Source organism: Ovis canadensis, chromosome 14, assembly GCF_042477335.2.
Source record: "Ovis canadensis isolate MfBH-ARS-UI-01 breed Bighorn chromosome 14, ARS-UI_OviCan_v2, whole genome shotgun sequence".
NCBI classification, from domain to species: Eukaryota; Metazoa; Chordata; class Mammalia; order Artiodactyla; family Bovidae; genus Ovis; species Ovis canadensis.
This window is the reverse complement of record NC_091258.1, coordinates 18,842,156-18,869,962: the sequence shown is the minus strand read 5'-3', so window position 1 is coordinate 18,869,962 and position 27,807 is coordinate 18,842,156. Positions and strand designations below refer to the sequence as shown.

The window sequence follows — 27,807 nt, the reverse complement described above, 5'->3', positions numbered from 1 at the left end:
TGTCTTAACTGAATTTGTTTCAACATTGCCACTGTTTAATTTTTCTGCCCCAAAGCATATGGGATTTAGCTACCTGACCAAGGATCAAACCTGCAGGCCCTGCAATGGAAGGAGAAGTCTTAACTATGGGACCACTAGAAAGTGAAAGTGAAGTCACTCAGTCATGTCCAGCTCGTTGCGACTCCATGGACTGTCCCAAAAGGGATATCCAAACAGTTTTAAAGAAGCTGAGAGGGCTATACCCTAGAAATAAATTGAATTTTGGAAAATAAAAATTGCAAGCTAAAGAAATGCTTGGTTTTATATTCAGAAAGCTATATAATACAAGAAAGAATACACTTATTTCATTGACTAAGCTGAGATTTGAAGTCCACATCTATTTTTAAGGCCAGCTAATGCTTTCATGGTGTTGGAGAAGACTCTTGAGTCTTTTGGACTGCAAAGAGATCCAACCAGTCCATTCTGATCAGCCCTCAGATTTCTTTGGAAGGAATGATGCTAAAGCTGAAGCTCCAGTACTTTGGACACCTCATGAGAAGAGTGGACTCATTGGAAAAGACTCTGATGCTGGGAGGGATTGGGGGCAGGAGGAGAAGGGGACGACAGAGGATGAGATGGCTGGATGGCATCACTGACTCGATGGACATGAGTCTGAGTGAACTCCAGGACTTGGTGATGGACAGGGAGGCCTGGCATGCTGCGCTTCATGGGGTCGCAAAGAGTCGGACACGACTGAGCGACTGAACTGAACTGAATGCTTTCGTTCAAGGAGCGGGGGCTGCGTGGGCACAGGAGGGCCTAGAGGAGCTACTCCATGTTCAAGGTCAGGAGAGGTGGCGGTAAGGAGATACCCCTCGTCCAAGCCAAGGGGCAGCGGCGGCACTTTGCTGGAGCAGCCGTGAAGAGACACCCCACATCCAAGGTGAGAGAAACCCAAATAAGACGGTAGGTGTTGCAAGCGGGCATCAGATGGCAGACACACTGAAATCATACTCACAGAAAACTAGTCAATCTAATCACACTAGGACCACAGCCTTGTCTAACTCAATGAAACTAAGCCATGCCCATGGGGCCACCCAAGACGGGCGGGTCATAGTGGAGAGGTCTGACAGAATGTGGTCCACTGGAGAAGGGAATGGCAAACCACTTCAGTATTCTTGCCTTGAGAACCCCATGAACAGGATGAAAAGGCAAAATGATAGGACACTGAAAGAGGAACTCCCCAGGTCAGTAGGTGCCCAATATGCTACTGGAGATCAGTGGAGAAATAACTCCAGAAAGAATGAAGGGATGGAGCCAAAGCAAAAACAATACCCAGCTGTGGATGTGACTGGTGATAGAAGCAAGGTCTGATGCTGTAAAGAGCAATACTGCATAGGAACCTGGAATGTCAGGTCCATGAATCAAGGCAAATTGGAAGTGGTCAAAAAAGAGATGGCAAGGGTGAACGGCACATTCTAGGAATCAGCGAACTAAAATGGACTGGAATGGGTGAATTTAACTCAGATGACCATTATATCTACTACTGCAGGCAGGAATCTCTCAGAAGAAATGGAGTAGCCATCATGGTCAACAAAAGAGTCTGAAATGCAGTACTTGCATGCAATCTCAAAAACGACAAATGATCTCCGTTCGTTTCCAAGGTAAACCATTTAATATCACAGTTATCCAAGCCTATGCTCCAACCAGTAACTCTGAAGAAGTTGAAGTTGAATGCTTCTATGAAGACCTGTTACCAGACCTTTTAGAACTAACACCCAAAAAAGATATCCTTTTCATTATAGGTGACTGGAATGCAAAAGTAGGAAGTCAAGAAACACCTGGAGTAACAGGCAAATTTGGCCTTGGAATGCGGAATGAAGCAGGGCAAAGACTAATAGAGTTTTGCCAAGAAAATGCACTGGTCACAGCAAACACCCTCTTCCAACAACACAAGAGAAGCCTCTACACATGGACATCACCAGATGGTCAACACCGAAATCAGATTGATTATATTCTTTGCAGCCAAAGATGGAGAAGCTCTATACAGTCAACAAAAACAAGACCAGGAGCTGACTGTGGCTCAGATCATGAACTCCTTATTGCCAAATTCAGACTTAAATTGAAGAAACTAGGCAAAACCACTAGACCATTCAGGTATGACCTAAATCAAATCCCTTATGATTATACAGTGGAAGTGAGAAATAGATTTAAGGGCCTAGATCTGAGAGATAGAGTGCCTGATGAATTATGGATGGAGGTTCCTGATATTGTACAGGAGACAGGGATCAAGACCATCCCCATGGAAAAGAAATGCAAAAAATCAAAATGGCTGTCTGAGGAAGTCTTACATATAGCTGTGAAAAGAAGAGAAGTGAAAAGCAAAGGAGAAAGGGAAAGATATCAGCATCTGAATGCAGTGTTCCAAAGAATAGCAAGGAGAGATAAGAAAGCCTTCCTCAGTGATCAATGCAAAGAAATAGAGGCAAACAACAGAATGGGAAAGACTAGAGATCTCTTCAAGAAAATCAGAGATACCAAGGGAACATTTCATGCAAAGATGGGCTTGATACAGGACAGAAATGGTACGGACCTAACAGAAGCAGAAGATATTAAGAAGAGGTGGCAAGAATACAGAGAAGAACTGTACGAGAAAGATCTTCATGACCCAGATAATCACAATGCTGTGATCACTCACCTAGAGCCAGACATCCTAGAATGTGAAGTCAAGTGGGCCTTAGAAAGCATCACTACCAACAAAGCTAGTAGAGGTGATGGAATTCCAGTTGAGCTATTTGAAATCTGAAAGATGATGCTGTGAAAGTGCTGCACTCAATATGCCAGCAAATTAGGAAAACTCAGCAGTGGCCACAGGACTGGAAAAGGCCAGTTTTCCTTCCAATTCCAAAGAAAGGCAATGCCAAAGAATGCTCAAACTACCGCACAATTGCACTCATCTCACACGCTAGTAAATGCTCAAAATTCTCCAAGCCAGGCTTCAGCAATACGTGAACCGTGAACTCCCTATTGTCCAAGCTGGTTTTAGAAAAGGCAGAGGAACCAGAGATCAAATTGCCAACATCCGCTGGATCATGGAAAAAGCAAGAGAGTTCCACAAAAACATCTATTTCTGCTTTACTCACTATGCCAAAGCCTTTGATTGTGTGGATCACAAGAAACTGGAAAATTCTCAAAGAGATGGGACTACCAGACCACCTGACCTGCCTATTGAGAAACCTATATGCAGGTCAGGAAGCAACAGTTAGAACTGGACATGGAACAACAGACTGGTTCCAAATAGGAAAAGGAGTACGTCAAGGCTGTATATTGTCACCCTGCTTATTTAACTTCTATGCAGAGTACATCATGAGAAACACTGGGCTGGAAGAAGCACAAGCTGGAATCAAGATTGCTGGGAGAAATATCAATAACCTCAGATATGCAGATGACACCACCCTTATGGCAGAAAGTGAAAAGGAACTAAAAAGCCTCTTGATGAAAGTGAAAGTGGAGAGTGAAAAAGTTGGCTTAAAGTTCAACATTCAGAAAACGAAGATCATGGCATCGGTCCCATCACTTCATGGGAAATAGATGGGGAAACAGTAGAAACAGTGTCAGACTTTATTTTTTGGGGCTCCAAAATCACTGCAGATAGTGACTGCAGCCATGGAATTAAAAGATGCTTACTCCTTGGAAGAAAAGTTATGACCAACCTAGATACCATATTCAAAAGCAGAGACATTACTTTGTTAACAAAGGTCCGTCTAGTCAAGGCTATGGTTTTTCCAGTGGTCATGTATGGATGTGAGAGTTGGACTGTGAAGAAAGCTGAGCACCGAAGAATCAATTCTTTTGAACTGTGGTGTTGGAGAAGACTCTTGAGAGTCCCTTAGACTGCAAGGAGATCCAACCAGTCCATTCTGAAGGAGATCAGTCCTGGGTGTTCTTTGGAAGGAATGATGCTAAAGCTGAAGCTCCAGTATTTTGGCCACCTCATGCGAAGAGTTGACTCATTGGAAAAGACTCTGATGCTGGGAGGGATTGGGGGCAGGAGGAGAAGGGGACGACAAAGGATGAGATGGCTGGATGGCATCACCGACTCCATGGACGTGAGTCTGAGTGAACTCCGGAAGTTGGTGATGGACAGGGAGGCCTGGCGTGCTGCGATTCATGGGGTCACAAAGAGTCGGACATGACTGAGCGACTGAACTGAAGTGAACTGAATGGTTTCTGGGTGCTCATTCAACACCAGGCAATGCCCAGTGACTTTATATAACTCAGTTCACTGCCAAGAGAAAAGGTATGCTCGGAAGGCGTCACAAAGGCTAATGCTCCTGGAGCACAGGAGGGAGTGGTGGGGATGGAGGTGTCCCGGAGGACCCGTCCCACGCAGCGCCGCGCCACCCAGCAACAGACAGTAACGCAGCGCCGCGCCACCCGGCAACAGACAGTCTGATCCTCTGTCCTCATGAGAGAGGCCAGAAATCTGGATTCTTCTGGGAAATTTCTCAATTTCATATTTTGAAGTGATGGCAAGGAATTAAAAGTTTGAGGCCAAAAATACATATATATATGTATATACATATTTATATACATATATATATATATATATATTTTAATGTTTTCAGGACATGGTTGATCTGAACACAGGCATTCAACCTCTGGAAGAGACAGGAAGTGAAGAGCCGACGGGAGTCTAAACCATGTGTGAGGATCCTGTCACAGCCACGGTACCCGGCTCCCGAGAGGAGGCGGAATTCACGCTGGAAAACATCCACATTTCCTGGGACCTCTTGTGTGTCTGCCCAGTGGTCAGTGAATTTTGGTATCTGGCAAACACCATGTCCTTGTGTATGGATGGATTACTATGCCCCCTGGGATTTGAATGCAAAAATTGCTGGTTGTTCACTTAAAAAAACAAGCATTTTTTGTGGCTTACGGGCTTTTTTTTTTGCTTACATTCCACCAATAAAAGTGCATTTTGCAAAATCATCTTGAGGAAACACCTTCTTTATTCAAAACTGTTTTTCATCCCTTTTCACTTGCTATTTCTAAATTATCTTATCAATAATGTATTAAAGTAATACTCAGAAATGGAACAATACTGCACCTTTAAGAAAATATTATTTTTCCTGAGGTCCTATCAAGGTAAATTTCATCAGTATTCAAAGAATGAGCAAAAGCACTTCAACAATTTATTTCAATAAAAGAAGACTTAGCTGAAAGGAGTATAAATGATGAGAACTTGCTTTAAACTGATTTATTCCCTGCAGCAATAAAAAGAATGTTTCTTCACTCAGCTGTTTAATATGCAAATATGCAGAACATCCAGCCGCTGACAGCACATCATTAATAAAGCCTTGCACAGAGCAGAGCGCCCGATATTTCATCCTGATGAAAATACATGATGATGATTTTAGACTGCACACTTTTAGAGTTGGAACAATGTGCTTTTCTGGTGATGAAACCCCACCAGTCACTGGCGGGGGTTGTGGGGGGGTGCGGTGTGCGTGCACAGGAGCTTTTCAGATAAGCGATCAGATTTCTACAACAGGAAGTCCCAGGGTAAAGAAAATAGTAAAGACAGAAGGCAGAGATAGTCCATGCAACCAAAGTCCAAAGGACATGATTTAAATGGGGGTTAGTGGCAGAAGGGGCAGGGGGCTACTTTTGGTGGTGGCGGGGTGGGGGGAGCGGTGGCACGCCAAGTTTGTATGTTTTGGACTGCAAAGAAGTGTCCCACTCGAGGCCATGGTGGATGCGACTTTCATATCCACGTGGAAGAAGACAGCGAGCTGTAAAAAGAAGAAATGGGGCTCAGGAATTAGAACCCCTGGCAGGCTCTCCCTCTAGTTACTGAGGTTTTATGATGAGTAGTTACTTCTCAATGACTCAGAGACTCTTTAAACAAGCAAAGGGAAGGAGAGGCTGGAAGACAGCCCAGGTCCCGGACCATGCGTTTTCTCTTTCCCCTAAAATCTTGGATGGATGCTAACAACGTGTAGAGGATTATAAATCCTTAATTTTTTTTTCTTTCTTACAACTTCTTATATTTTCCAAACTTCCTATAATGAGTATGCCATATGTTTGAACAGAAAAATCATGTTTTTAAAAATGCAATTTATCTTTAAAAAAAAAAGGGGGAAAAAAAAAGGCATATACACGGGCCAGGGCCCAGGGACTTATAAGATCACCAGCCCTAAGGAAGGGTCCTCACTCCTGGCTTTGTAGAATTCTCCCATAACACCTCATGTCTGCTCTCAAAATAAATATTTATTAAATGACTAAATGAGTTACTAGTTGTAAGTGCTCAGGACAGTGCCTGAAACATGGCAAGCCCCATAAAAGTCCTTGTTAAATAAATAACCAGTAAGTCAGAGTAAAGACTTGAAGCATTTTAGTCTACAGAGATGAGTTTTCTACAAATATTCTTCATTTAAGTAGACGGAGGACTTAGAAATGCTGCGGTTCTTTTAAGCTTACTTCGGTGCCTGGTTCTTGTTAAAATGACTGCTCCAGCTTACAGAACTTCTGGGTGAAGATCCCCGTGACTGTGCTTGTCCGTGCGGCCGTGGTTAAACCACTAAGCACCAGAAACAATCTCCTCTGTGAAAGATACACAGGAGTAATCATACTTATTTTGATGAGTGTTCTGAGTGTTTGTTTCAATCCAATCATCTATGTAAACATTCGGCACAGTGGCTGCCCTAGCATAGGGGCTCAGGCTTAGTACTCAGTCACCTACTGTATGCCACCCACTTCATACAGGTCAACTACAGAGCGGCACTTGGCATGGGTGCTTGCCATCTGCCTCTACAAGGAGCAGGTCACGAGCTGCTGCAGCTGCTGACCTTCAATAGCCCCTGAAGGAGTTCAGGGCAGACAGCAGAGATGAGGCACTTTGTGCTCCAGGGAAACCGGTCTTTAGATATACTTAGATATTTTCAGGAACTGATTTCATGAACCCAATCCTGGCAGTTCCTCATACCTAGAAAAACACTAAATCCCTTCATGGTGACATCAGCTCCTCCCGATTAGCAGAAGACCTTTTATAAGGTAAGTGCTTGACTGCACTGAACTCCCCCTTCAGCAAAGTCATATCCACTGACCTTCGGCCACTACCTCTTTGGAGCCATCTCTCAGAGCTATCTGAGGTGCTGTCTCCTGGGCTGCGGCTTCATTTTGCCCCAAATAAAACTTAACTCACAACTCTCACGTTGTGCATCTTTTTTAGTCAACATACATATTAATGCTAATGTGTGTGACAACTCCCAGCAAACACTGTCAGTCATGTTTCACTGCGGGGAGACTCTGAGACAGATTTGAACCAAGCTACGCAGCTTGGTCTTGAACTGGAGGCTATATATGTTAGTAGCTCAGTCACGTCCAACTCTTTGAGACCCCCATGGACTGTAGCCCACCAGGCTCTTTTGTCCAGGGAATTCTCCAGGCAGGAATACTGGCATCTACCAGTCATCAAATCCTACAATATCATACTGGCTTTCTCTCAGACATGCTCTTTCCCTGGCAGGGGGTGGTGGTGGGTATCAGATATGATGACTATTCAGAAAGTACATGGTTAGAGTTAAGTTCCATGCATTTACCTCTGGGGTTTGTTTTGTTTTGCTTCTGCTGTGCCATGCAGCTTGTAGGATCTTAGCTCCCCAACCAGGGATCAAACCTGTGCCCCTGTCATGAAAGCACTGAGTCCTAACCACTGGACTGCCAGGGAATTCCCACTTACCTCTATGTTCAGTTACAACTCACATTCGAAGAGCCTCTGTTTTTATTTTTAAATAAAGTATTTAAAAACAAGATAGGTTATAGGCTGAGAGGCAGAAAGACACAGGCAAGTGGCAAAGCGGATGGAGTCTTAGGAGATGCCAAGAGTGACTATTAAAAGTCCCCTGGGCTGCACTGTTACTGCAGAAGCTCACGTATTAGTGACAAGACATTGCTTGCTGGAATTTCTGAGACTGCTCCCCCCATCCCCTTAATTCTAGACAACTTTGGGAATAAGACATCAGCAAACTAGGTCTTCAAGTTTGTGATCTCCAAGTTTGCAATAGTTCCTCTTTCTTTTTAATTAAAAACAAATTCTTTCAGCCGCGTCTCCAGGCATTCGGGATCTTCCTTCCCGGACCAGGGACCAAGTCTGTGCCCCCTGCAGTAGAAACACAGAGTCCTGACCTCTGGACCACCAGGGACGTCCCCGGCTCCCTTTCCGCTGAAGATGAACTGAAAAGCAGCAAGGTGGGAACTGCGTGCCCTGCTCACACATCCGCCCATGCTTCTCCTCCTCTCCGTCCTCTTGTGCTCCCTGTAACGGACCAAAAGGAAGAGTCTGTGCCAAAGGGAAGAGGGCTTTGCGGTTTTGTTTCCAAATATTTCAATTATAAATCAATCGTTTAGCAAAATTCAATGGAGTTTGCAAAATTTCCCCTTGAATCAGCTCCCACGGAGAACCCAAAAAGTCTTGGGGGCGAAATTTCAAGTGATCTCTCTCTGTCTCTCTCTCTCTCTCTCTCGGTTTTAGTCAACTTCTCCAAGCTAGTGCTTTCCGTGTTTCTGATTTTATGTGCTCGGTAATACGCCCTCATAACTCAAATGGGATGAACCAATTAAACATTTCCCTGTAGTCTCTAAAATAGCTGCTCTTGGCATGTTTTTTGCATGGCACAAACCTCTGCGGGAGGAAACGATAGAAATCTTGCACTATTTAAATATAGAATTGGGACATCAAAGAAGGGGTTGTATTGAAATAACATGGATAATTAAGGAAGTGGAGAACAGTAATAACTGATTTACATAAAATGCTAATGAGTCTCTTGACTTGTTTGGCAATTTGCACTTTAGGCTTGGTGACTGTGGCTCCAAATTTATGATCTCATTTTTATTTTAATATTTTCTTTTAGCGAGTTGTAACCAACACTAATGGGCGCCTGCCAACGTCTAACCTCTTCCAGAAGAACCACCCAGAAGCTTCGTCCCCACCCCATCAAGCACGTGGGGTGAGGGGAGGATGCAAGTGGCCTGGGAGCTTCCTGGACACCCTGTTTTGGTCGCGTTTTTCTTTTCCGGGGCTGGCGTCCGTAGGATGGTCAGGGGTTTTCATGACATTCACAGTCGGCTGAGCTCACGGGGCTGGAGAACTTGGAAAACAGAGGCGGTGTCTCGAGGGGCTGAGCGGGTCCTTGTGCAGCCTGCTTCTTGCTATTCAGGGGGAGAGCCTGGGGTGGGGTGGGGTGGGGTGGGGTGAGGCTCCCTTTGGCGCTTTGGGCAGCGAACATTCTGCACTATCCTCTAGAGCCCTGCGCCTCTGAGAAGAAATTACATGCTCCGGAAATCCCTGTTTTATTGTACTCTTCTCCGGATCTCGCCTGGCAGGCCCACTGCCTCCCGTGAATGAAAATGAGGGCTGGATCTTTTCCGTGAGGACGTGCCTGCCTTGACCTTCAGCATCCCCTGCCTCCCTCCGAGCCCTCTAAGCATGATCCATTGCTATCTCTGGCTGTTCCCCCATCCACCCCACTGACGGGTTTCAAAGCTCCTTATATTTCTGAGTCCTGACGCGCGGCGGTGACCAGGGCTCTGCCTGGCTCTCTCGTGGACTGCCCAAGGTCACCACTGGGGAGAGGAAGGAGGCAGGCTCAGCCTTTATCAGGATGTATTGCTCCACTTTTTCTATCCATCACCGAGGTGATGATTCTATTTTAGTGAAAATCCACTGAACTCCGATCAAGTCAGATGGCTGTTATCATTGGAAACTCAAGAGCTGTCAGGCCCTAATCAGTACAAATGTGGGACCAGGAAATAGGGGCGCTCCGGGCCAGCGATGGTCTTCTGGGGGATCTTTGTGGCTTTCTGGTTTCCACAGTTTCATCGGCCCATTTTATTTGAAGCACCTGTTCGGCTGCTCGGTTGGCAAGCGGTAACGTCTGATTGCACGAGGTAGAACGGACTCCCTCTGATCACAGGCGGTTGAGGTGAAGTGTGCAGACGGGATGCCTTCTCGAGCTGTGCTGTTTACAGGGGGCACGAACAGTCCCGCTACTGTCAGAACACAGACACCCGAGCGGCCACAGAACCGGGAGGGTGACAAGCGCACGCACGTTCCAGAAACAGCCAAGCCACCAGTACATACCCATGCACTGCGGCCTCGCCAGTGCATGAATACTCTGGTCACCACACCTGGCTACAGCAGTCTCTGTTAACAGGCACACTGGGGCACTGAGTTGTTATGATAAATGCCCCAATCTGTATTTTCACGTCTTTGGGAAGGTTTCAGTCCACAGTTATCACCTTCAACCATGGGGTGGGGATGGAGGTGGGGAGACAGAAAGAGACATTTCCAAGCTCCCTGAAAAATTCTTTTTGGCTTGTCTTCTAGTGGTTGACTTCATGAAATCTGCCATTTGAAGAAAGTCATTTAAATGTACCTGCTGCCCTGCCAATACTCTAAACTTTTCCTAGAGGTGGGTGTGCGAAAGGGTGAAGGGATGGTTTTCAATCAGGATCCTGGAGCTCAAAGTGACATTTAACTCTTAACTATCCAAACTTGAATTATTTCCCCTGTAGGACATCAGGAATCATATTTCTTCCACTGCCCCTTTGCAGGCCAACCCGTGCTGGGGTGGGCTGAGTAGGAAGGAACTTAGGTACCTGAAAACTTGGTGCCTATGTGTGCTCACCTCACCACTGTAAAATACCCAGCAATCTTTCTGTGTATTTTCTATTTTGCAATCTATACCTTTATTCCTCTTTATCAGTGAGGGTAACTGAATCTTGACTATGCATTCTTAAATAAATTTGCATTCTAAATAATAGCAACCATGATAAGGGTCGTTATTTACTGCATAGTTGGGGTGGACCAGGCTGTGTGCTCTACGTATGCTATCTCATCTGAGTCTTGACGCTGCATCTCAGTGAGATGGGGACATCTCCCAGCTCCACTGACGGATGAGGAAACCGGGGATCTGAGGGCACCAGCCACTGACCAGATGATCACATGATTTAGAAGCGGCAGATGCGTAAGAACAGCACCACCATTCACCTTACACAGTCGTACGGCACAAGAGAAGCTGCTGAGCCACCTTCGCTTCCAGAGCCGCACGATGGGTGCTTTCAGGACGGGCCAAGGAGGCTCAGTGTAATGGAGAGGAACCGCCACAGTGAGAAACGACGGAGAGGCTCTCCAGTGAGGCCGCTAGAGCGAGAGAGCGCAGGAACCGGTGTTCCGATCAGCATCCTGCTACTTCCATCATTATCACTTTACAGAAAAAATAAGACCCAGAAAAGCATATTCATATCAAGATAATCCATTAAATAGTAATGTCAACCTGCCCAAGTCTAACAATGCTGTTAGAACAGACAGGTGGCTCTGCTTTGAGAAAGACAGTCTGCTGTGGGGAGCAGAAACCTGAAATTTTCATGCCAAAGGTTTATAGACAAGGTCACCCGTGGATTCTTAGGGAAGATACTAGCAAATCCATACAGCAGTGTCGTGCTCTCTTGCCACTGAACAGAACGAAGAAATGCATGTGCGAGGGGCTTCCTAAGAGTGGGGAAACTGAAGTCTTTCCATGGCAGATTATGTTTGTATTAAGCAATGATGTAGGTTTTTAAAAAGCGTTGGCTGTTGTGAACCTATTTTTAATTAAGGATGAGAGCAAACCCTTTTGCACGATTTTCCAAGGCAGAGGCTATGGATTCTAGCACAGGAAGTGTGCTGCAGTGTTAGCCCACCACCAGCTGAAGTCTGAGCACCTGGCCCATCGGCCGCCAAGTGAGTGACCCTGAACATCTCTTTCCTTTTAAGATCACTGAAGACTTTGTGCCCAGAGCTCACTGTGCCGGGCGCAGGGCTGTGCAGTTAACACAAAGCTCCTTGACTACGACCCTGTGTGATGAGACTGGCAATACTGCTATGTCTATTTTACAGATGGGAAAACGGAGATACACAGCTTTCAAACTCTGGCAACAGGATCAAGGTCAAGTCTCATCTGCTTCAGTAGCTCATGCCCGTCTCCACTTCCAAGCCCATCACAGACTCACCTCGGGGCAACCATTGTGCGGATAGCAGGTCACACAGAAGCACACCGAGCCCGGAACCCACCCCACCCGGAGCTGCCCCAGTCAGGACTCTGGATGCCTCCTCGTTTCAGAGTCACTGAGCCAAGATTCTCTGGGACTGGCAGTCGACAACGTGCCAAGTGCTGTACCTACCACCCGCTGCGGGGGTTTCAGGGCAAAGGCCACGCCCCCACCCCTGCCTCAGTCTACAGAAACAGGAGTAAGAAAGGGCACGCGCTGACATTCTCCTTAGTGGCAGGGGCTGGACCTTACCCTGCAGCGGCATGAGCTCGTCTACTCCTCCCTGTCTACTAGGGGAGGAAGGTGCCAAGGTGCTGCTTTTGTCCTCAATTTATGGGAACGGAAGCACACTGAGAACAGACGTGGCGCGATCGGGGCGGCTCAGCAAGTGAACGGCAGAGGCAGCACCGGACCCTGGCCCGCCGGACATGCAGGACACGCTGTGGCTTCTCCACGCTGGCAGAGGGAGCGCACACACTGCCTGCTGCTCACGGTGCTGAGCCCGTTAATAAAGCTCTCACTGACACCCACAAGGACCTTACGGAGACGGGAGCTGCGGCCGGTTTGTGAAAGCCCACAGTCCCCACTCGTGGGAAGGAAGACCCTGTGGAGTGCTGGGCAGAAGGAACAGGGAAGAAACCATGATCTCAGGGATGAATAAATTAAAGAAACAAATACATGCAGATTCTATCCTCAAGACATCCTGTGATAATTACGTAAGCAGATGTTAATTTGGCCAGCGGGGTGGGGTTCTTAGGGTTAGAGATTGTGTAAACACAGTGTGACTTCCCTCAAGCCCCTTGAAAGTCTCTTATTTTATGGAAATGTCACCACCTGGACATCAATATTGTCTTTTGGAGATGTTGTCCTCTGACTTAAGTCTGAATTTACTATGGAGCCCCCTTAGGAAGCCTTCTTAGGAGGTTGCCTGTCAGGATAATTAAATGCAAACTTTTATCTCTCCTTTCTAAATCTCCTCCTTTCAATCACAAATCTCTCCAGGAAAGAACACAACCAAACAGTCCCATTAAGTAAGAGGTAGATAGGACTGATGTAAACCAGCGCCCCATCACTGCTGCCTTGAATTAATGGGCCTGCTCCTTACTCCGCGATGGCCCTTCCCCAGATGACCTTGCCAATCAGCAGATCTCCTGTTGTCTGCAATTTCCAGCGACTCCAGCCACACTCACAGAAGGAATCTGCTTAGGGCATCCAACAGCTCCCCCTACAAATGACTCTAGAGGCTAACTGCAATTTACTGACATACATAGATCTTAAAAATGATTTTTTTTTAAAAGGTAAATTACAATATTCCAACTTTGCAAAATAGACTCTAGGTATGTTAAGAAGCGACTGGCTGTTCTGGGCTCCGGTCGCCCTGGTCTGACTGTCACCCTGGGCTCCCTCTGTGCCTGACGGGGGGTGTAAGCAGTCAGGGTGAATCGGGTGGCGGTGCTGGAACAAGCAAGCCCCCGTGTCTCAGTGTCTTAGGTCACAGTCCAGAAGCACGATTCACGTCTCCATGGCCATCTTGGGTCGGTTGAGGCTCTTGCCTTTGTCCTTTTTCTAACAGGGCAGCTGGTGTTGGAAATCTTGCCGGCCAGTGTGGCAGAGAGTGTGGTGCAGCATGCGTGATGCTCTTAAAGTTTCTGCCTCCTAAAGTGTGTCTCGCCGACACATCAATTCTACCCAGATTCCACCGGCCAAGCCAAGTCAGGGGGTGGGAAAGGAGAGTCGCACCCTGTGCCCAGACGCAGGGTGATACCCACTGTGAACAGCCCTACAGACGCCGCGATGGAGAGGGAGATGCTGAGGATAAGTGAGAATGCCCTGCCAGGGTCCCCCGGGACGCGCACGTCAGGATGGGGCGCCACTAGAATTCAGCCCAGCATCCCGAAGGCCCTTGCATCAACTGGGAAACACGCTGCCCCCGACCGGGGCTCCCTCCTCCAGTAGCCAGACCACCTCGGAACGCTCCACGGGTCCTGGCCTCGGCTATCTTTTGTCCCCATCACGTTTACCTAACAGATGACCCTACCGATTCCCATTGGCAGCCCTCTGTTGTGTAATGAGCAGGATGCAGGCTGATGAATGCGGCCACTGAACAGAAAACGTCGGTTCTTTCATTAAGCAAACCTTCCCGAGTTCATTGTATTGAACCGGGGTTTGGGCTATTAGGCTGACACGTGACAGAGACCATTCTAGTCACATTGGAAGTGCCTATTCATGTCTGGCAAATTCCGTTTCACACGCACGCACACACTGAGAATTGGGCTCTTGTTGCCTGGGACTTTCTTTTTTTTTTTTTTTTCGCCCTCGGAGCCTACTTTCCTATTTTTAACTGCTAATTTATTAAGAAACATCCCACTTTATTTAAAGAGAGCCTCAACTAACCTCGTTCAGGGAGAACATAATGGATCCTCAGACTGAGATTCTGTTCCGCTGGCCACCTGACATGCCTGTTCTTCCCAGATGCATCAGTGTTGACACACCCTGCTCATGTGGGAAAGGAAAGGAAAAAATATTTGCGAGTGGAGTTGTGACACCACAGGCTCTTCTGCTGCTCGCATTTTAAGAGGAAAACATCATTCACGAGCTCAGAGCTTCCATTAAAGGAAGGGGACAGGGCTGAAGGCATCATTCCAGGAGACAGGCCATGCATGAGCCTGCCTGATGCGGGCAGAAGTTCTCAGGATCCGGGGCCAGAAGCCCAGGCGGCTTTGGCTCCAGCGGCCCCTTCCTCCATGGGTGGTCCATCAACTACACGCAGCGGCAAACACGCAGTGGGTGCCTGCTGGGCGGCCAGCCCACGCTGGGCATCAGGATGTGGACAAGCAGGGTTTGGGTCTGCGGTCCAGCGGGACAGAGGCCAACAGACAATTACACTCAAATGAGCTCCGTGGGTTTATGGATCCTGAGCGTAACCACCCTCCTCCGTCTGTTCACTTTCACCTCGTCTAAGTCACCATCACTGCCGTCTTAGGTCCCTGGGCTACCTCCCGACTGGTCCTTACTTTTGCCTCCTACAGACTGCAACCACCTCTTTTCAAAAGTGTGAATCAAACCACGTTGCCCTCTTGCTTTTAAACTTCTAATGACTCCCCTCATGATTAGGATAAAAGCCAGACTCCTTGTGGTGGCTTCACAATCCAGCATTTTCCTCCATCTCACCGTCTATCACTCGGCTCCAATCACAGTAGGTGCCCTCTGTCCCTTGAACAGGGCAGGCACATCTGTACCCCAGGACCTTTGCGCTTGCCGAGCTTCTGGTTGGGATTCTCTGTTCTAAGCTGTCTGCATGGCTGTCACCGTACAGGATTTGGTTGAAATATCATCTTCCTCAAAAACCATCTCTGACTACACACACAATCACTATCAATTTCCTTTTCTTCCTTCATTTCCATGTGAAACAATCTAATGTATTTGTTTCCCCCTATAACTTTTAAACGTAAGCTCCAGGAGCAATGAGATTTTCTCTAATTTAACCTATCATCTCCAGATTCTGCAACAGTGCCAGACACCTAGTTTTGGAGCAGCAAAAACAAAATATGGACAATAACAATAAGAGGAGGTGTTACTCTTGGCGCAATGATCCATATTTACATACCCCTCATTCCGTGAGCTCTTTATCTGCACTAACTCATCGAGTCCTCACAACAACAGGAAATCGCTTCCAGTCTGCAATTTTCCAATCTCCTGTCTGCAGATTAAATTCTGACCAAGATTTTCAGTGACTGCCTGTGACCCTGCCTTGACCCTGACAGGGACATTAGTCTATGCGCAGACAGCAGGTGGTTCTAAGATCTGGCCTTGGCCGTACCAGCCTCACTTACAAGCCGGACGATCCATCGTCAGAGCAGAATCTTTCCATGCTTCTAGTGTGTGAGCGTGTCAGCTGCTCAGTCGTGTCTGACTCTGCGACCCCATGGATTGTAGCTGGTCAGGCTCCTCTGTCCATGGAATTCTCCAGGCAAGAATACTGGAGTGGGTAGTTATTCCCTTCTTCAGGGGATCTTTCAACCCAGGGACAGAACCCGAGTCCTGCATTGCAGGCAGATGCTTTACCATCTGGGAGAAGCACCCAATTCTTGTATGTCGCAAACCCCAAAGTTGGGACGTCAGTTACTAAGGATTAGACAAGGACTCTGGTGACTGCAGCCATGGAAATTAAAAGACGCTTACTCCTTGGAAGAAAAATTATGACCAACCTAGATAACACATTAAAAAGCAGAGACATTACTTTGCCAACAAAGGTCCATCTGGTCAAGGCTATGGTTTTTCCAGTGGTCATGTATGGATGTGAGAGTTGGACTATGAAGAAAGCTGAGCCCTGAAGAATTGATGCTTTTGAACTATGGTGTTGGAGAAGACTCTTGAGAGTCCCTTGGACTGCAGGGAGATCCAACCAGTCCATTCTGAAGGAGATCAGCCCTGGGATTTCTTTGGAAGGAATGATGCTGAAGCTGAAACTCCAGTACTTTGGCCACCTCATGCGAAGAGTTGACTCATTGGAAAATACTCTGTCACTGGGAGGGACTGGGGGCAGGAGGAGAAGGGGACGACCGAGGATGAGATGGCTGGATGGCATCACGGACTTGATGGACGTGAGTCTGAGTGAACTCTGGGAGTTGGTGACGGACAGGGAGGCCTGGCATGCTGCAATTCATGGGGTCACAAAGAGTCGGACACAACTGAGCGACTGAACTGAGCTGGTCCAGAAACAACCCGTGCTGCCCCTTCTTCTTGAAGCTTTCCCTCAAACAGCCCAGACACAGGGCTCCCAGCCGCTCCCCACCCTCTGCCACCTGTCTCTTTCAAGAGAGATTTATTACAGCGCTGTCAACAAAATCCTACCTTTACGGAAAAAGATAAAAATAAGAAACACCTTACAAGAAGACGCCGTGGAGAAAGCTAAATCATAAATGTTTGATAAGGAATGGTCAAATCCAGACAAATAACTGTTCAATCCCACTTTGTATTAAGCAGATAAAGTCATACAGAAAATCAATGTGATGTATTGAAAAGGGAGGGGAAAAAAAATGCCAAGCTTGGGGATTGGGCTACACGGTGTTATGAAGTGGTTGCTTCATAAGAGATTGCTTATAATATGATGACCACATAAATTTTTAAAAATAGGGTGCTGATTACTGACTTGCTGACCTGTCATTTGTGATCCAGCCAGCCCTCTCTTCTGCTTCTCCTGCTGGAGACAATTCCTGGGGTGACACACGTATCCTCGGGGGAGGCAGTAGAGAGGAAATCAGTGCCACTGTTCGAAGGGACACTGGCAATTCCTATGAAACCCATCAGGTCAAAGATGCTCACGACCTGTGCTGCAGGGCGTCTGCTTCTGGAAAGTCGCCCTTGTGGTGTAAAATGCATACACAGGCATCCTCATCAGCAAATCGTGTTGAAAAGCAAAACAGACTCAACCAACATGTGTCGAGAGAGGAGTGGATGAGCGAATGACGGGACCCCATACGGTGGGCTATTACGCAGTCATGGCACACCGGGCGGCCAATCTACCTGTGCAGGGAACCAAATGAGCTCTAAGACGTCACCACACCCAAACAGCAAGGAAATAAGCAAACGGCATTCAACACTCTTGGCTGCACGCACTTTTTAAAAAGCTACGTTATCTATGGGCTTCCATGGTGGCTCAGACAGGAAAGAATCTGCCTGCAGGGCAGGAGCCCACGTTCGATCCCTGGCTTGGGAAGATTCCCTGGAGAAGGAAATGGCTACCCACTCTAGTATTCTGTACATATATCTGCATCTGTACACATATCAATACCAAATATATATATATATCTACACACACACATATATATAGCACACATATTTGTATCTGATGGTAAACGTGAAGGAAGTTTCTGGAAGAATCCACAGCACACCTTTAATAGGTGGTTTCTTTTGGAGAGAGCTTGGGGGTTGAGGGACAAAGGAAAACTTTGTTTTTAAAATGTTATCAAAGGGTTTGAAATTTCACCATGAGCTTCGATTGCTTTTAGTGTTTATTTCCCCCGAGTGGAGTGGCAAGCGGCAATAAGAACAAAGCGATGGGAAATGCTTTCTCAAGGTTTGGAAACTCTGGTTGGTTTCGAGAGTTATCTGACAGAAGATGCGGGGGGCTCTGGGTGTTCATCACTAAATCTCCAGCCGGGACCACTCCCGCTGGAAACCGAGAAGTCATCTGGAGTCGCCTCCTACACTCAGGGGCCTCCTCCACCTCCAGGGAGCATATCAGTGCCTCTGATTTCCTCCTGTTTCCCCCAAGCCCACTCCAAGCCTCCTCAAATAAACGGAAGGGGTTTCTGCCACAGATGTGGGACCTCTATGTGCAGAAGTGCATGGTAAGAGGTTGGTTCGCGGTGGCCAATCTGCTCTCAGTACTTTCTCTGTAAGGTAATAAGCTCCCGCCTGCTGATGGCCTTATTTTATATAACCTGTAATTAAGTAACACCAACAAAAAAGAAGAAGCAGAGTATACCAAAGGCAACAGATGGGGGAAAGGGCCTTCGAAACAGGATAATAACACTTGCTAAAAAGAGTAAACGCTGGCACACGGAAGAACTCCCATGTCACCATGGAGAACGATGTGCTTGCTTGAGGTGAAATAACAGATGAAGGTCAATTAACAATGCGCCAATGAGGCTAAAATGAGGCAACTGTACTGCACACACAAACGGTGCGTTGAGTTCCTGGTGGGGAAGGCCCTGGGGAGGAGAAGGCAGCTGATGAAAGGGAGCTGGAGGCCCAGTGGTTTGCTCTCTTGAAATAAACATCCGAGAAGAGTCAGGCTGTACGTCTAAATAAGCAAAGAGACTGAGACAAATGAAAATACTTTCCCCAATTTATCTTTGACTCGGCACTTTCCATCCTCATACAGGCAAAGATCAGATCAGATCAGTGTGATTTTTGTTCAGATGCTTTTGGGTGCTGGGGAACTAGGAGAAAAGATCCCTTGAAACAAATAAACAGAATTCTCCTGCCCAACCTTCTGAAGTAAGAGATGCATAATTATACTCAAGAACCATTTGATAATTGGTTAAAACGAGGTCTTGAAAGATATTTTTCTTACATTGCACTCTTTGCCAGACTATTCAAACCTTAGGGCACGTGAGAAGCCCCTGGACGGCTGGCTGATACACACTGGATCCCATCCCTGTGGTTCTGAGTTGGGAGGTCTGGGGTGGGGGCGGGGTAGGGCATGAGAACCTGCAAGCCCAACAAGCCCCGCCCCGGGGCGGGGGCCCACCGCTGGGCTGAGGACCAGGCTCCAGGAGTCACCAGTGCAGTGGTCACAAGCTCAGACTGTGGTCTGAATCCTTAGCTCGGCACTTGCTCATGTGCACTTTAAGTGGTCGGGTCACCTCTCTGCACTGTGGAGAGGCTGAGTGTGCCTGTGCTTGCTTAAATAGCATTTCCGTAGAATTTAAGTCCACCTGGAACCTCAGACTATATCTGGAAGTAGGGTCTTTGCAGATATAATTAAGTTAAAATGAGGTCATACTGGATTCTGGTGGGGGTAAATCCAACGACTGGTGTCCTCTTGAGAAGACACGCGCATTTAGAGGGAAGAGGGTGGTGTGAGATTGGAAACAGGGAACAGGGTCATGCCAGCATCGGCCCAGGAACGTCACCCTTGTGAGGACTGAATTACCAACCACACACCAAGTGTTTAGAGTGGGGCTTGGCACATAGTGAACATTACCAAGGTTGAAGTTCATATCATTTTTTGGTTTTATTAACACTTTTCTTTGTTCTATGAGTATAAAAACTTTCCCTTGGATTAAAACAAAATCAATACTCTGGAGAAGAGCCTGAAGCAAGGGTTCTCGACAAGGGGTGACTCTGCCCCTTGATTCTGGCCAAGGGATGTTTGAGACTCTCCACAGAAATGTTTGGCTTTGCGGGACTTGGGAGGGAGGTGGGGGCTGCTGTCGTCTAAGTGAGTAGAGATCTGGGATGCCGGTAAAGATCCCACAAAGCACAAGAAGGCCCCCATGGCAATGAGTTAACAGAACCACAAGTCAGTAGTGTGAGGCTGAGACACTCTGGTACCAGGTGAACACCAAAGTCGCCTGGCCCTTGAGTCCTGCCTCCCAAGAGTGTCCAGAGCTACGCGATTCCTCCTGGTGAGAAGATCACCACCAACATCCACCCTCCCCACAACAGCAAAACGGAGCAAGCCACCAGTAAACAACAGCACCAGCAACAAAGCAGGACGCGAACCCTTCTCTGCTCCGCCTCCCGGGCTACAGAAGGCCAAGTGGCCCCGTTTCCTCCGGGGATCACAGGCTGGGAAAAGCAGGAGGGGCCCCAGCCCGCCCTCGGGCCCTCCCTGCGCCAGGCAGAGGCGAGCGCGCTGCGGGCCCAGGGCAGCCGGGGCTGCGGCCATCAGGGAGGAAGGACGGCAAGGACCCCGGCCAAGGCCCACGGCGAGCGGAGCTGGGGTGGCGATGACGGGGATGGCCATCGGGGCAGATCTGAGGCCCTGGCTGGTGCAACTCAGTGACGGCAGACCACGGGGTGGGGTGAGGGGATGCCAGTATGTCCGTCTGGTGTCGGCCGTGTGTGTGGACGAGGGGAGCTGCCGCTCGTATACTCAGGAAGCACCAGGGGGCCTGCTGATCTGCTGATTAAACGCGCACATGAGCCCAGAGGGAACACCTGTGCCAGCGAGCAAGCTCGCAGGCCCCGGCATTCCGGGACCGCGCGTGCCGTGCCTGCCGCCCTGGCCGCTGCGCTGGGCGGCGTCCACATCCTCTCTCTGCGCGCCCTCCTGCTGCGCGCCCTCCTGCTGCCCGCGGAACACGCCAGTCTTCAGCAGACGGAGGACCCTGCTGCAGGCGCCCAGCCCCTGGCTTCTGAAGGAGTCAGGTGGAGGGAGGGCCAAGGAGACACATGCGCACGCGCCCTGTGGATGCGCGTCTCCGAGGCGACAGAGAGAGGAAACGCGGGGTCGGGCCGTGACCGCCCACCGCGCAGGCCTGACCACGTGACGCCCACGGGCCACTGGACGTCGGGGCGGGGCGGGGGCACAGAGAGGTGTGCAGGCACGTGCGCGCGTCTGCTCACACGCAAAGCAGCAGCAGAGCGTCACTCTCCCTCTCAGGCTGACGCCGCACTTCTGCTCCTCTCTCCCCACGCTGTGATGAAGCCGATCAGGATTAGGGAAGAATAAGCCATGGCTCCCTCCCAACCTGCCATTGGTGTTGAACAGACGTCTGACTCGACGTTGGTTTTGTTTTCCCCCCGGCAAATCAAGGCATCTCCCCAGGGCTGCGCGCAGTGAAGTTTTCAAGATGTGCATAGACAACCATATTCCAAATCAGAGCGGGTGGGACCCTGAACGGGGGAGCACGGACAGCCCTCGGGGTCCCTGAAAAACCAAGCCCGGATCACCTAAATCCGGTCTAACCTCTAAATCGGGCTTTGGATCACAGATCTGTTTACTTTCATTTGGTGATAATTGTTCACAGCAGAACATATCAGAAAATTCTATAAAAGGAACCACAGCCAGGAAATAGTAAATAATTAATCACCCTCCCTCCCAGCCTCTTGCATCTCTGTTGATATAAATGACCGTATAATTCCAAACCCAATTATCACTACTTAGCCGTTCCATTTTGTAGTTAAAATCCCACAAAATTAAAGTGCATCAATTGTTAATGGTAATAGACCAGACAAGGGATTAAAGATTATTTTAATGTTTATTTCCTGTCAAGAGATCTTCTGGCAGGAAACACCGCAGACAAAAGGCGGTACACTCAGATGAGATTCATATATTTAAATCTTCTAACTTCTGAAAACATTATGGATATAATTACTTGTTTAATTTACTTGTTCCCTCAAGATAGGGGCTGGGGAGATCAAGCCAACTTTATTATATCAAGTTCTCAGAAAGGAGAGGCAAGCTCTGGAGCATCTATTAAGCTGGTTTATCCTCAATAATCACATCAGATTTGGAGCCTGGGTCCCTGGGCTCTGGGTGCTGCTGACAGACGGGAGAGGCAGAAGCTCAGGGTGAGGGAAGTGGGTCTCAGGTCACCTCTTGGCGCCTGCACCCAGAGGCCTGAGTGGCCATGGGCCTTGAAGCTTCCCTGAGCCTCAATTTCGCCTTGGTGACATACAGGTGATGAGGACCAGCAGCACACACTGGATAGAGGTGCCAGAGGCTGGGGAGACAGCTGAGCGAGGCCAAAGTCACCACCAGCTCAAAACACAAGCACAGGCCCCCTCACGTGAGTGCGGCTGCTTTCAAGGTGGTTGCCCAGGAGAACCGCAGATGCTCAGTTACTCTTTCTAGGTCATCACAGAGACAGACATGTGCGCGCGTGCTCGCATACAGGGGAGCGGGCACATCAGAAAACACAACCACAACATCCAGGGGTCCTTCGAACACAATCTGAGAAATACTGGTCTATTTCCAGAAATGCAGATGATGGCAAAAATAGATTCCATCCCAATGTCCAATCAATTTACTCAGGATGTAGGTTGAGACAGATTAAGAAGTTCAAAGGCAATAAACAAATGGGGAGGAGGAATGGGCAAATGGACAGATTGTTTGATAAGACAAAAAAGAAATAACTGCTCACCTAAAATTACTACTTAGATCCTAGAGAAAGCCTCTAGAATATAAAATACATGATTACATACATATATAAATAAGAGAGAGGGAGGAACCAGGGGGCAGGATGGTTGGATGGACTGACAGATAGATAAAAACAAGAATTGCTCACCTAAAATTACTATTTAAATCCTGGAAAAGTCAGAATCTAGATAGAACTTGAGTCCCTCTTCCCAAAGCACTAAGTGTATTGTTTTACTTGTTAATTTCTGCCACCTTCATTTGAATATAAAAATCATGAGGGCAGCGTTATCTGTGTGTCCATTGCCATGTTGCTAGAATGTGAAATAGAGCCTGGCACACAGTACGTGCTTGATAACTATCGCCAGAGTGGACCATGATAGTGACAGCAACTGCATGATCATTCTGTGTCTCCATGAAGGAATTCCCACCTCCTGAGTCTCTTGTCAGTGTATTAACCTGGTTTACTACTAACAGTAAGGGGCTTGGAAACGAGGCGGGCTGAGAAGCCCTGCCCGGACCACACACCCAGACGCAGGGTCAGAGCTAGTCTGAAATCACACGGGCTGACTCTGCACCCCGGGCTCACTCCAGGACGTCACTCTGGCCTTTGGAGAGTGTCGCTCCACCTGAGGATGAGGGAAGGCACTTTGCTTAAGAAGCAAAGAGATGACTTACAAAGAAGTTTCTGCAACAGTCTGAGTTCCCAAAGAGGGCGTGACCTAGGGCTTAGGCTAATCAGTGGAAGTGAAAGGATACTGGGGAAGTCAGCCATCACTATGCTTACATGGTAAAATATACAAGGCATGAGGAAATAATAAACTGGAGTTCTTATCTTTAAAAGTCCACTGCCCGTTTCATGTTTGATGTGTGAAATCATTATGCTCGACAACCGTAAATTTACAAGGCACTGTCAATTATATATCAATAAAACTGCAAGAAAAAAAATTTAAAATAAATATATATAAATGAAAAAAATTTATGAGAAAACAAAAATACAGTGTTCATAATGAGAACCTACTGTTTAGCACAGGGAACTCTACTCAATGTTCTATGGTGACCCAAACGAGAAGAAAATCCATTTATGTATGGATATATATGTATGTATATGTAAATGGGATATGTATATGAATATGGGATATATGCATATGTATAGCTAATTCACTTTGCTGAACAGTAGAAACTAACACAACACTGTAAATTAACTATACTGTAATAAAAATTTTTTAAAACTACAGTGTTCAAACTATAAAAAGGCTAACTATCCGACAATCGAGGAACGGTTAAACAAAATACAATTCATCCATATGGTGCACTCTCAGTACATCAAGAATTTCCCTAAGCAATGTTTAGTGACATGAGAAATTATTAAGAAAAAGAAAATATATATACATATATTTTCTCTATATATTTTACATTATATATACACATATACATATTACATTACACATACACATATACCCACAGATTATATTTTTTAAAACGTTTAAACTTTTAAACGTTTTAAAAGCTTAAACCCAAATGTGTTTTTTAAAAAGTCATCACATGGAGGAGAGAAAAAAATAACAGAATATTAAGAGCAATCATCTTAGGGCAAGGGAGTTAACAGAACATTTTAATTTTCTTCTGCCTAAGTGCCTAAATTTTCTTTTTCTCCTCTTTCTACCATGTGTACTATTGACTACATATTCAAAAAAAAAAAAAAAACTTTTTCAAAGTAACACTTGACTCTTGACAGGAGACAGGGGGGAAAAAAAAGTTCAATCAGGCCTTATGCCTAGGTCCAGTCAAAGAATTTACTTAGCTCGTTAGTTAACAAAGATTAAGAAATTCATGGTCTAATACATACATATATAAAAGAAATACGTGCCTATCTACCAACTCTGTTTTCATTCCAGAAAAGTAAGACTCTAAAAAGAAAAGGGCTGTGGCTTCTTGTCCCCAGCACCGGCTTCTTGAGCGTGATAAACCTTGAGTCCTGGAGGGAGGGAGGGGGCTGGGAGTCCTGGCGCTCGTGGCTGGGTGCTGACCCCGGGAGCAACTGTCATGGGGATGCGCAGGGAGACCTCGACCAGGCTGAGAAACAGGTTGTGCCCTGGTCACCAGAGAGGAGGGTGAGCCACTGGTGGTCTGCATGATTCATCACGGCTTCCCGTACAGCCCCTTGCAGCATTCGCGACTGCATTTGGCAATCATGGGGCACAGCTTCCAAACATGCTCTAAGTAACTCAGAGCCTTGCTCTCAAGTCGCCTACTGGGCCTGGCTTACCGTGAGGGGCTTGGAGGTGTTTCCTTTAAAACAGTCCCAGGAAAGCCAGCCATACATTATCAGATACCTGATCTCCACAGGAAATAATCATCACAAGAAAGCAAAGGATGAGGGACTTCCCTGGAGGAGCAGTGGATAAGAATCCTCCTGCCAACGCAGGGGATGTGGGTTCCACCCCCGGCCCGGGAGGATCCCACATGCCACGGGCCACGGAAGCCTGTGCGCCACAACTACTGCGCCCCTGCACGAGAGCCCATAAGCTGCAACTCCTGAAGCCCTCGCACCCTCGCGTCTGCGCTCAGCAGCAAGAGACGCCACCGAAGTGAGAAGCGCACACCCAGCAATGAAGAGCAGCCCTGCTCGCCACCAGAGAAAGCCTGTGCAAAGCAATGAAGACACAGTGCAACCAAAAACAAATACATTTTTAAAAAAAGAGGGAAGAAAGTGACTGATGCTGCTGACCATCTCTGTGCCTGGCATTCTGCCAGCCATCTCACCTGCACAACATCTAACTCCATCAGGTACAGTAAATAAGGCTTCCCATTTTAAAGGTGATAAGACTAAGACTCAGGAAGAGTAAGGTTGGTTATGACTTCCACCACTTTGAAGTAACCCAGATTTGTACTCAAGGGGGCCTGATTCCAGAGCTCACTTCCTACCTGGATCAGTGGCAGAGGGGAGGGCCGGATGTGGCCCGAGGAGGTGAGTTGGGTCTCTGCAGGTGGATGAACAGAGGGTCTTGAGTGGGGGAAAAGAAGGAATCACCCAGCAGGTACCGGGTAAAAGACAAGAGTCGAGCCCTGGGCCTTGGAGGAGCACCAACGTTACCACCTGGTGTCCCTCCAGCCCATCTCTGATACCCTCTTAACAATCTGCTCACACTTCCAGGGACCCGCATGGCTTCCCACCTCCAGGGGACTTGTTCTCCTGCCAGAGTAAGACACTGAATAGCTGCCTGTATTCAACCTGACATCCACAGATATTTAAGAGTCTAATTCGATCGTTACATCTTTTCTGTAGACACAAAGGAACCACAGGCTTCCGGCACCTCGGGGCTCCCTCTCACATTCACCGTGCCTGTTTAAGCGTGCTGGGGATGGATACACACGAAACAGGGCCGTTTAACTAAAGATGCTGCATAACGGGGCTACTTCGCTGCCTGACAGTGTAGGCAAACTTGGTGGGTCCTAACACCAGCCAAGAGATGCCAGCCACCACGGCTGGGGTGGGGTCCAACTTGCTCATGAATACGGTGGCTGAACAGATGGATGATGGCTCCAGCAGCCAGGGGTCTATCAACTGAGCTCAGGAAAGCCAAATCCCCGTCAGTGCCAGGCTTAGGAGACGCTCCATTAAGGAGACTCACGTTGTTACAAGAGTTAAGGATATAAGCTCGACAGCCAGCCCACTTTTCCCCCGCCCCTTTTCACTGGAAGGCTCATCATGCAGGTGATGCTATAAGCTCTGAAATTTTCTGGGTGCCTCAGGTGGCTGGCTCACAGAAATGCACCTTTGCAGGCCAGGTGAGATTTGTGGGACGGGCAAGATGTGGCATGGAAATCCATTCCCTAACCTTTCATCAGGCCTGAAATTTACTGTGAATGCAATTCCTAAAAATCCATGTTGGCCTCTGATTTAAAACTACTAAATCCGGGTCCCTGAGAACACCTCCATTGTAATAAGTACTCACTGTGACAACATATGCCAACTGTACGACCTCAGAGGCTGGCGTGGACAACCAACTCGTGAGGAGCGCACTGAAGGTGGCTGTCCTTGGATCCACACCACTGAGGCTTTAGGGGCAGACTGAGGCACTGGGGGAATATTAGACATCTCACCAGCGGGCTGCCGTCGCAGCCGGCTCCCACCGTGGTGGATGACAGTGAGAACAGGGTGTCGTGACCCTAGTTTCACACAGGTGACAAAACTGAAATCTGTGTTCCCTTGGGACGTGCGTGTTGTCTCCAGCTTAAGGAATTTAAGGAGGAAACTATCTGCAAGTGTACAGAAATGAGTACGTTTTTCTGAAAGGCAAAACACTACTCAGCCACAAGATGAAACAACGCCATCTGCAGCAATGTGAAGGGATCCAGAGATGGCCACACTGCGTCAGAGACAAACGCCACATGACATCGCTGAGACGCGGGGTCCGATCTTTTTAATGATACAAATGAACTTACTTACAAAACAGAAACAGAGGTGCAGGTGTTGAAAAAGAAACTTATGGTTACTAAAGCGGACACGTGGGGGGCAGGGGCAGGATAAACTGGGAGCTGGAGGTGAACATACACACACTGCTATCTATACGTGTGCTCGGTCGTGTCCGACTCTCGTGACCCCATGGACTGCAGCCCGCCAGGCTCCTCTGTCCATGGGACTCTCCAGGCAAGAGTACTGGAGTGGGGTGCCTGCCGTTCCCTTCTCTAGGGGATCGTCCCAACCCAGGGATCGAACCTGAGCCTCCTGCATTGGCAGGTGGATTCTTTACCACTGAGCCGCCTGGGGAAAACCAGCAAGGACCTACTATACAGCGCACGGAACTCTATTCAATGTTCTGTGATAACCATATGAGAAAGGTATCTGAAAAGGAATAAACAGATGTGTATGTATAACTGAATCACCTCTGTACACTTGAACACAGCATTGCAGGTCAACTATAAGCCAATAAAATCTTAACAGTGAAGAGTCCTAAGAAGATATACACACCTTTCCATCTCCAAACTAGGCCCTGAATAAGCTGAAGAAACACTGTGGTCACCGTATGGAGTGATACATTAAAAGGGACAAAAAAAAGATCATTTTTATATAACTCAGCCAAACGACTTTTCTTTTCTTTTCTTTTCAGACTTCAATCATTCTTCCTGCTGCTTCC

At 47.6% G+C, this 27,807-nt stretch overlaps 1 protein-coding gene across 8 annotated transcripts in view; it reads right to left on the bottom strand.

Annotated features, from left to right (window-relative positions):
• The window catches only part of WWOX (WW domain containing oxidoreductase), a 914,788-nt gene that overhangs the window by 446,610 nt on the left and 440,371 nt on the right, over nt 1–27,807 (bottom strand). For 2 of the 8 annotated variants that reach the window (XM_069549632.1, XM_069549637.1), the window contains 2 exons: nt 8,170–8,299; nt 4,974–5,774 (listed from right to left, as the gene is read on the bottom strand). The exons of 2 other annotated variants lie outside the window; for them this stretch is intronic. In XM_069549632.1, coding sequence (XP_069405733.1) covers nt 5,644–5,774; nt 8,170–8,299 — 261 coding nt within the window. In that variant the 3' untranslated portion in view covers nt 4,974–5,643. Of the gene's footprint in view, nt 1–4,973; nt 6,586–8,169; nt 8,300–27,807 lie in introns of those variants that run through there. 4 more of the 8 variants (XR_011248523.1, XM_069549634.1, XM_069549636.1 and 1 more) reach the window with 4 other exon arrangements.